Source organism: Symphodus melops, assembly GCF_947650265.1.
Source record: "Symphodus melops genome assembly, chromosome: 6".
In the NCBI taxonomy this organism is placed as follows: Eukaryota; Metazoa; Chordata; class Actinopteri; order Labriformes; family Labridae; genus Symphodus; species Symphodus melops.
Window position 1 is genome coordinate 7,118,183 of NC_136696.1, and position 10,792 is coordinate 7,128,974.

General features: G+C 46.6%; 1 protein-coding gene across 1 annotated transcript in view; it reads right to left on the reverse strand.

Moving 5' to 3' along the window:
* Positions 1 to 10,508, reverse strand: part of kiaa1549la (KIAA1549-like a) — a 75,848-nt gene extending 65,340 nt beyond the window's left edge. The window contains exon 1 of the mRNA XM_079346783.1: positions 10,031 to 10,508. Within this exon, the coding sequence (XP_079202909.1) occupies positions 10,031 to 10,277 (247 nt within the window). The 5' untranslated portion in view covers positions 10,278 to 10,508. The remainder of the gene's footprint in view (positions 1 to 10,030) is intronic.
* Between the last annotated feature and the right edge of the window lie 284 nt (positions 10,509 to 10,792).

Here is a 10,792-nt window from a genome sequence, read left to right on the forward strand (position 1 = left end):
GGAGGAGTCCTATAGATTGTTGCTCTGTTGGTGGAGTCGGTCGTTTCTGACCCTAAAGGTCAAGGGGACCTGGTGCTAACAATGTCCAATGCGTAATTGGAGACACTTAACCCCAAGTGGCTGTTTGTTAATGTATGAATGTTTATGAATGGCATTAGTTACTTCTGATGGTCAGTTTACATAGCAATCTCTGCTATTAAGGTACAAATGGGTGGGAATGATAGGTGTGTTAAATGGTGGAAAAGTGCTGTGAGTAAGAAGACTTAAAAACCCTTTACAAGCTCAAGTCGAGAGACTGCATTTCAGAACAGGGAGTTAGCCAGCATTTATGTTGGAAGAAGCCGATCAGAGAGCTTATCCTTTTTAATTTCAGGAACTCTCCCCTCATTTTCTTTCCTTTTTTGTTAATTTACCATATTTATGTTTGTTAAAGAGTAGTATGAGGTAGTTGAACACTATATTAAGAATCAGAATCAGCTTTACTGGCCAGGTAGACTGTGCTCTCTCTGTACAATGTAAACATTAAATATGAACAATTAACTAAACAATATAAACAAGTATCAGTATGCGTTATCATTTTCTGATGGCACTTGTGTTACTGTTCTCTATGTATGGGGCTGACCCACGGGGTCAGGTGACGTGGACAATTAACTTTAAGACAATCCACCTGTGAGGTGGCACAGGTGGATGACAGTATAAGAGCACCTGTGCACCACACTGTCACTGATCATTTTGATTCCACGAGAGCAGGTTGGCGTTTGTGCGAATTACAAAGAACAGAAACTTCATGTGTTAGGAGGAGACAGTCTTTGCCACTTACCAAGTGTAAGAGAGAGTTCGCTCTCGGGGTTGCTGTTTACTCCACATATCTTTTGTCCGCTGTTTCAGCATTTTCTCAAAAGTCCGTGCCTGGCGTATTGTTCTGTCAAGGGACTGACGCGCCATAGGTACGGAGCCTATCCGGCTATCCCTGCCACGGGAGAGACGGGCGGAAACCTCGCAGTCAGTCGGAAACCTCGCAGTCAGCTGTGAGTAATCCGGCAGTCGTTCCTGGCGTATTGCTCTGACAAGGGGCTCACGCGCCATAGGAATAAACTGTCTGTCCAAGCCGCGGTGAGGGGGTGGCGTGTCAGCGTGACAGCGCTAGCCAGTTAGCACTTCCTCAACCACAACCGCGGTGCCAACATCTCGCGAGAATTCGCGAGGTTTCCACCCGTCTCGCTACCTCGCGTGATTACGCGAGATTTCGCGAGATGGCGAGCCGCGGCCATAACTGTGAGGGTTGTGGGGCACGGATGCCCATTGAGGATGGACATGAGAGGTGTGTGTTGTGTCTTGGAGTTAACCACGCCACAATGGCGAGAGAGAACCCTTCCTCATGCATGAATTGCTTTATTTTTCCAGTACGGTCGTTGGAGGTCCGCTACAGGGTGTTTGGAGGGGCTGAGCAGGCTTCTCCGCCCACTGGGTCCCGACAGGCTAAGCGTCTCAGAGGGCCGGAGCCTGGCTGTGGCTCCAGGAATCTCCTTCCTGTCCCCCCTCTCCGGAGGATATTGCCTGATATAGCTATCGAGGCGGAAGGGGATGAGGACGAGGAAGAGGTCGAAATAGATGTGCTAGGGCACTTGGTCGACGACCTTCCTCCATGGCAAGAGGAGGCTGCCCCAGCACCAGAGGAGATGGACAGGGGCAGTGAGCTCTCTCGATTTAGAGACCTGATGGGGCGGGCGGCCCAGGCATTAGGGGTGGATACCACCATGGGCCAGGCCCCTGCGCCGTCACGCTTTGATGAGGGTTTGGAGACACAGCCAGTGCCATTTCGAGTACCTCTCCTCCCGGATGTGGAGGAGTTGATGCAGGCTGGATTTTCCAAACCCACAGAACCGCTGAAATTCTCTACCTCTAGCAGACGACAGGGTCGAGAGAAGTTTGGCTGTGCAGCTCTGCCGCCATTGGACCAGACCATGGCAGCCCTCATGTTCCCGTCAGGCTCTGTGCTAGGGAAACCTAGCTGCCCGACAAAGGGATGCAGAATGTTGGATGCCTCCCTGGCTAAGGTGCACAGGGCTATGGCGCAGCTGGCTAATACAGGGTCCATCTTGGCGCTGTATCATAGGCGGCTGTCAAATGAGCTGGGGGCCGGATATGATGGCCGCATTGTATCCGAGCTGCAGCTGGTTTCATCAGTCATGGCGCAGTTGATGAAAGAGCAGGTGGCAGCTGCTGGGAAAGGCATAGCGTCTCTCTGGGTGACGAGATGCCAGCTTTGGTTATCACAGTCTGCTTTGCAGCCTGAGGACCAAAGCTGCCTGTTGAAACTGGCTGTGGATCCCTCAGCCATGTTTGGACCAGGTGCTACGACTCTGTTACAACAGGCCCAAGAAGCGCGCCGCTGTGCCCACAAGGTTTCTGGTGCGCTGGTAAAGCTTCGCAGATGGGGAACTGGACAGTCCAGCAAGCCCCCTGCCCCGATACAGGGGCCCAGATGGGACTCGGAAGATCTGAGGACTACCCTTAAAGCTCGCCGTGGCAGGGAACGAGGTAAAGGCAGGCAGAGTGCAGGGACCCAGGTCAAGGGACGACCTCAGCCCCCGCCTCGCTCCTGACGCCAGTCCGGGTCCGGCCCGCCGCTGCCTGACTGGTGCACGTCTCACAGCTTGGAGGGCATTGGGGACAAGCCCCTGGGTACTTTCTACGATGACCCAAAGATATCGTATTCAGTTTGCCCGCCGTCCTCCGATCTCACGGAGTCCAACTGTCTTTACAGTAATGAGTCCGAAATACAAAACGGTGCTCCAGGTCAAGATTGCTGCTCTGTTGAGGAAAGCAGCCATCAGGGTAGTTCCACCAGGCAACAAGCAGGCGGGATTTTATTCCCGGTACTTTCTCATCCCCAAAAAGGATGGGACTCTCCGTCCCATTTTAGATCTGAGGGGACTCAACAAATATCTCAGACATTTGCCCTGCAAGATATTGACTGTCCCAAGGGTGAAACAGTCCATCTGCAGGGGGGATTGGTTTGTCACCATCGATCTGAAAGATGCCTATTTCCAAATTCCCATCTGGGAAGGGCATTGGCGGTTCCTCAGATTCGTCTTCGGAGGCCAGACATACGAATTTCAGGTCCTCCCATTCGGGATCTCACTAGCTCCCCGCACCTTTACCATGTGCATGGAAGCAGTTCTGTCGCCGCTGCGACTGAAAGGGATTAGGATTTTAAATTATTTGGACGACTGGCTCCTGTGCACACATTCAGTAGAGCAATGTCGGGCTCATCTATCCTTGCTCCTGGACCACGTATTACATCTAGGTCTGCGTCTCAACTGGGACAAAAGCAGACTGGTGCCATCACAAAAGACGCAGTTTTTGGGCCTGATGATCGATTCGCAGACGGCGCAACTAACATTGACTCAAGGGAGACAGGTTGCCCTCAGGGGATGTCTTTCACGCTTCAGACTAGGAGACAGGGTCACATGGGGACTGTGTCTCCGCCTCCTCGGGCTTATGGCATCATCTGTCCAGGCTGTGCCATTGGCCCTGTTGCATATGCGCCCAGTGCAGCGGTGTCTCCTGGGTCTAGGGTTGAGCCCAGGAAGCCAGCTGCAACACCCTGTCCTCATCACCAGACAGCTGCGGTTGGCCCTCCGTTGGTGGGAGAACGAGACAAATATTGGCAAGGGGACCTTACTGGGCCCAGTGACGCATCGCCAGCTTTTGGAAACGGATGCTTCTCTGACAGGTTGGGGGGCAGTGCTCAGGGGGAATGGTGTCAGCGGTCGCTGGCACGGTCCCAGCACAGCCCAGCACATCAACATTTTGGAGCTGAAGGCGATCCATCTCGCCCTTCACCATTTTCTCCCGCTGCTTCGAGATCAGCACGTGCTTGTAAGAACAGACAGTGTGACTGCAGCGGCGTACGTCAACAAACAGGGCGGCCTGGGTTCCCGGTACCTGTGCAAACTGGCACATCGGTTGTGGCTTTGGGCTTACCCCAGGGTACGGTCCCTGAGTACGGTTCATGTGCCAGGGGTGATCAATCTGGCAGCAGACCGGCTGTCCAGAGGGGGTCTGGACCCCGGAGGTTGGAGGCTACACCATCAGGTGGTTGCAGAGATCTGGCGCCACTTCGGACGAGCGGTGGTCGATCTGTTTGCATCACGGGAATCCGCCCACTGTCCCCTGTTCTTTTCGCTGGGGAAAGACAGCCCTCCCCTGGGAGTGGACGCCCTGGCTCATCCATGGCTAAAGGCCCTGCTATATGCTTTCCCCCCTTTCATGCTCCTTCCACCTCTCCTGCAGAGAGTGCGAATGGAGGAGATGAGGCTGGTCCTAGTGGCCCCCTATTGGGCTCACATGACTTGGTTTGCGGACATCCCTCCACTGCTGGATGGGATGCCATGGGAACTTCCAGTGCGACAGGATTTACTGTCGCAGGATAAAGGGACTCTGCTTCATCCCTTTCCCCAGGGACCGAGCTGTTAGCCATGGGGCGGTCACAGTCGGTTGTCCAGACTCTGCAGGGGGCTCGAGCACCGTCCACAAGGGCACTCTATGCTCACAGATGGAGGGTCTTTATGGCATGGTGCAAGGAACAGCAGGTGGATCCTCTGACATGCTGAGAGATTCTGCAGTTTTTGCAAGAGCTCCTAGAGGTGGGGAAGTCCCCCTCTGGCAAGGTGTATGGTGGTGGCTATCAAGGCAGCCCGGGTAGGTCGGTGCCTGTTGTCAGAAGAAGTTGGCGACCTTGTGTCCCAATTTCTGAAGGGGGCCAGACGACGTATAGGTCGCCATGGTAGACCTGCTCTCCCACCTTGGGATTTGGAGCTGATTCTCAAGGCTCTGGAACGGACTCCGTTCGAGCCTCTGGATGCGGTAGACTTGAAGTGGCTATCTCTTAAGACGGCCCTATTGATGGCGCTGGCCACCGCCAGGTGGATTGGAGAGCTCCAGGCTCTTTCCGTTCATGTGGACCTCTGCAGGTTCCTACCAGAGGGTGCGGGGGTGGTCCTGCAACCAAACCCGGCATTTCTCCCCAAGGTCCTTTTGGAATCTAGGACGAGTCAGAGTGTTGAACTCCGGTCTCTCTACTCCATGCCAGGAGAAAACAAGGAGCAAATACGCTCACTGGTATGTCCAGTAAGGGCACTTCAGACATATGTGTTCAGGACTCAGACAAACCGGATGACAGACCAGTTATTTGTCTGTTTTAAACCGGAACTTCGTGGTAAACCTTTGTCGAAAGCCCGTCTCTCCCACTGGATTGTAGAGGCTATTCAGCAGGCATATGTGGGCATAGGGGTCCCTTGTCCCTCGGGGGTGCGGGCGAATTCTACCAGGGGCATGGCAGCTTCTTGGGCATGGTGGCGTGGTGCATCTCTGAGTGAGATCTGCACGGCCGCTACTTGGTCTGGTGTATATTTGTACATTTGTATATAGTTCGTTATTTTCCACGTGGTGAGTGTTTTTGTTTGGAGCACTGGTGGCGGCGACGTCTCATTCGAAGGACACAGTTCCTGTTCTGGGCGGGTGCTGCTCTATCCCCTTGTGGTGTGTCTTACAGAGCCCCATACATATGAAATATGTAGTGGAGAGATAGTCTCGATACGATAGAGAACGTAGGTTACAAAGTGTAGCCATGGTTCTCTGAGTGAAGAGACTATCTCTCCAGCTCAAGGCCACACAGGGATATGTTCCATCAAAAATGTAATCAGTGACAGTGTGGTGCACAGGTGCTCTTATACTGTCATTAGCCACCTCACAGGTGGATTGTCTTTAAGTTAATTGTCCACAACGTCACCTGACCCCGTGGGTCAGCCCCATACATATGAAATATGTAGTGGAGAGATAGTCTCTTCACTCAGAGAACCATGGTTACACTTTGTAACCTACGTTTTTCTTCACTCTTGCAATAATCTTACCTAGCCTCATAAGGATTGTTTTACTCATGCTTGGTAAAAGTTCTCTGCTCTCATGGACACTAAACTTATGCATGTGAGTATCAATCTTTTTATCTGTCAGTGGGTGGATCTATGATGCCCTGGATATCATTTTTTTACTTTAAAAATACAGAAATGCTAAGTGGCAAGGGCCCTACACTGCTACTGTGTTTCTTTCTGAGCTTTTATACACCCACCACCTAATTGTGGGTAAAAAAAAAAAAAAACTCCCCAGGTGACCACAGTAAGAGAAAAAGAGAGAGATTTCCACTGTGAAGTTTTGTTTGAATGCATCTGTTTCAGTGGCTAAACTTCAAATTCAAAAAATATGTCATACAAAATTTGATATCAACGTTACATAAAATACTTGTTTTCCTAAGAAATTAGGAATGGCATGCAGGGTTTTTTATGGAGCTCTTTTATTGTTATTTTTGCTTAAATATTTCTGACTGCCTTAAAGATCATCTTTCATTGTTTGTGACAGCGTGAAAATCCTAATGTCAGAGACAGTCTGCAGCTACTGTTGTTATGCACAGATATGTGAGTCCCACCTTTATCCTCTCTGCTGACTTTTATTTTATCAGCTTAACCATTGAGGAGGAAATCAACCGCCTGCCCTTTCCCAGCACCCTTTAACCCCTGAGGCATTTTAAAAATTACTTGCATTTAAGTCCCTATATAAGGCTCCTAAAAAATGCACATTTTCATACAACTAGCATTCAAACTTACCGATATAGTGAGAATCAAAAAGGAAAATACACTAAATCTACACGTTTGGGCATTGCCTCAAAAGAGTGGACTTTTTGATGAACAGGAATTGATATAAGTCAGCTCTTGTGTCTGTCACTGTAGTCAATCATATTGAGAAATACCACCCATGGCCAACAAAAGGAGAGTGTACTGGCATTAAGGGGAAAGTTTCAATAACAATTGCAGAAAGCTTGTACAAAGCTTTTTATTTTAGCCTTGTTTTTTCTTTTGCATCAAATACATAGAGACAAATTCCTTGTATATGAAAATGTGCTTGGAGTTTGCAGTTTATTTTAAATCACTTTATTCAGCTACAGCCGTAAATTTATCAAAAAATACATTGGAGAAAATTACAGCTACTTTGTGACTTATTTTGAGCCATTTTATTCAGAAACAGCCATAACACTCTGGATTTCTCCATAATGAAGGCTGTCAGCATTGTGTATCCTACCGAGGCACATCTCCTTAGTGTGCCAAAGCCAAGGAACTGAGCACCGACGAAGTGGACACACTGGCCAAATGAACAGACTTTAAGGTTGAAGCATGCTTGGGCATGGTACGGGTTACTAGTGTGGCCTTTCCCAGGTTCTAGGGTTTAAACCTCCAACCCTCCAGATGAGAGAAGACCCATCTACTGCTCATCCAAATCTGCCCGATATGAGCTCAGTATTCAATGTTGGCCATGAATATTGTGAAATTTGCTACCAATATTTTCAAATTGTATACAACCAAATTAGAGAAAGAAAAAGAAATTAAAGAAAAAAGATCATAAAGTAAGCCTGACAAAGATACTTTTAAAATGTGCATAATTTAGAACATTTGGTTTGATCGGTTTGTTACAACTGTTGTACAGTTTAATCAATCAACAGCTACAGTACCCACATATAAGTAGGATAACCACATCCCTAATAATGCAAATGTATACATAACTCTTAGCCTTAATATATTTAAAATAGTTCAGTTGAAAAAAATCTATCCATGTAGAGTACAGACTGAGCACCAATAAAGAAATTAGCTGTAAAGACCAAACGTTTTTAAACAGGCTGTAAACTTATTTATTTCTGCTTTAAAAATAGGCATTTTAATAAAGGACCTAATGGATATTCCTTGGCCTTTGCAGCCATGCACCCTCATGTGTACACTTGAGTAACTGCAGTTTTAAGCCCTGTTTCTACCAAGAGGTCCGGTATGGGTCAATACAGTTTAGTATGGATTGGTTCGGTAAAGCCGTAAAGCCTGATCCTGTTTGCGATTCCACAGCCAACCGTACCATATTTAGTAGGCGGTGTGTAAGCTGGATGCCGATAGCCGCATCAGCTACGTAATAGTAAACGTAATAGTGTCACATCCTCTAATGGCTAACAGCGATCCCAAACAAAGACCAACAATGGAAGACAACCAGCAGTTCATCTACTTTTTTGTGGCTTTTTGTTACAAAACTCAATCAAGCTTTGTTTTAGCTGTGTGGCGTGAAGAGAAATACAGCCGAAAAACAATCGACTGGGTATTTAAACAAGGCGGGGTTTTGTTTGTCGCACAGAAAGTGACAATTCTTATGACCAATCAACAGACTGCAGAGTTTAGCTCCACCTTTTAGGGTTTGATCGATATACTTGACACCCCAACAGAAGGGTACCAAAAAGTAGGACAGAACTGGTCTGTAATTTGGTGATCTTTCTTTCTGGTTTACAGTAACGCCAGAAAATGCATCCCATAACGAGACAAACCAAATTGAACTGCTTGGTGAAAACGGGGCTTTATTGCACTTCAGCAGTGGCTTCACTTTTCAACACCAGAGGTTGCCTCTTGTTCTCATCAAAGATTAGGCATTATATTTGTACGGTGGTTATCATCCACACAGACATGTCATCCATCACTGCAACACCTACTTGATTGCAAGAGTTTTATAATATTCTATAGTCCACCCAAAATGATCTCTTTTCATGAATTAGTCTAACCCAGACATAATGGTCTCTCTTTGCACAGTTCCTTTCCTCAATGTGAAATCAGATTAATCCCCTGTGATGTGACTGCTTAAATCCTTTCCAGTTTCCTTGTTTATTAGCAGCACTGTGAATGATCATAGATTTGAATGCTGACAAAAATTTGTCTGCAGCTATTTTGGACATTCCAGACTTAGTGTTGTCTTTTAACTGTTTTTTGGTTAAAAAAAATATATAATCATAATTCTCTTCACACTTACATCTTCAAAAATAATCACAATATGTTTTTCCCCCAGTTGTTGTTCATCTCTTCAAAAAACAGCTGTGCCCCAAGGGTGACCAAAGAGACAGATGTTTAACAGCCAGAAGGTTGTGACTGAGTTTCAGCAGTTTCGTACATCACTTTCATACAGTTTTATCTGTATGTGTCATGTGCTGCTTATAAGCCAAAGGAGCTGAGACTTTCTCAGATGCTATTTTCATCCCTGACTGACAAAGACACAGAATGAGAATGGCCCATGGTTCCCATGGCAGCACAGACCAATACCTCTCTGCTACAAACTGAGGATGAAGCTCACTGCAGACTGATTTTAAAGGAAACACCAACACACTACTGCATGCAGCTATAGATACATTTTCAAAGATAAATCATGCTTCACAAGTCTGTTTTCGAATGTAGAAGAAAGTTACATTCAAAATAGGCTAATTTTTTCCTATACATATATATATATATATATATATATCTAGGACCACACACACACACACACATACATACATACATACATACATACACACAGTGTATAGTGAATACAGTAATTAGTTTTTCATTTGAGTAACAAAACGGTCGTGTTCGAAGGATTTTTGGAGCGGTGCGGCGCCATGGGTTCTCTTGGGTTGCGCCGTCCCTGACTTGGGGCCTGTGCGCGAAAACACGGCAGTGTTTAAATGGGCCTACACCACACTCTTGCAAACATACACAGTACAGTAAGCTAATGAAAGAAAAATCACATTAGGCTAATTGACAACAGTCAGCGATGAAAAACACTGAGAAGTCATCCGCGTCGGACGCAGTAAAATAACAGCCGAAGGCCTTTTTACAACCAAGCTCTGTGTACGTGCGTGCGTGTTTGTGCTTATGTGTGAGTGTGTGTGCGTGTCACCTTTTCCAATCTTAAACATTCAGTCTGTATCTACAGCCTGGTCACATCTTCTGCACAGTGATATTCCTAAACTGGCTCATGGACAGTTGCATTAATAATGTATCATACTGAAATCAAGCTCGCTGCCTATTATGTGAGTCAGAAAACCCAGCGACTGTTAGTCGGGCCTATTCAAGGTTAATTTATATTAGGTTAATGGAAATATAATACATTTTAAATTCACACTGAATCAGTTGCTCACCTTCAGCCGCCAAAGAGCCCTGCATCATCAGCATCAGCAGAGCGCTGATGGTCATAAACCGCGGAAACAGCATCCCTTCTAGTGCCACCGTCCTTTTCACGTTTCTCGAAGAACGTGATGCCACCATACCGGGATAAAGGATCCATGCCGTCGGAGAGGAAATGCAGAGGTCTTTTTTATTATTCAATCTTTTATTCCCAGGGCCAATGCTGCCGATGCTAGAGAAAAGCGCATATTTGGGAGCCATTGGTCAACCAATTAATCCTGAATGGAAAGCATCTAATGGAGCTGCGGTAGTGAAAGGCATCCGATTATCTTGCCACTGGTACAGATAGGCAAGACTCCGCTCTCCATGAGCCTGTTGGAAGCTTTGGTTCGATAAAGAAACAAAGAGATTTTTATATTTTTCTTTACTCGCCCGACCGTGTATTTTTCTGTCTATAGATGTCCCTAAAGTGAACACAAAATCCTCCCGATCTCGTCAATATCAAGATAAAATAAGCTACCGGAAAAATGCTTTTGTCGCCTTCAAAATAAAAGTGTTTACTTTGTCCATAGACGACGTTTGAATGGGTTGGAAAAAAATCTGAAAAAAGACATTAAGTTTCCCAGGCAGCAATCTTGTAGCATTATGTGTAATTTGGGTGTCCAACATAATATTTTACGTTAATTTTTAAACATAAGTTTGCTGTTAAACAGGATATGCTCATAAAGAAGTAGATAGTGATACACTAATTGCATTTGTGACAATTTACCAATCTG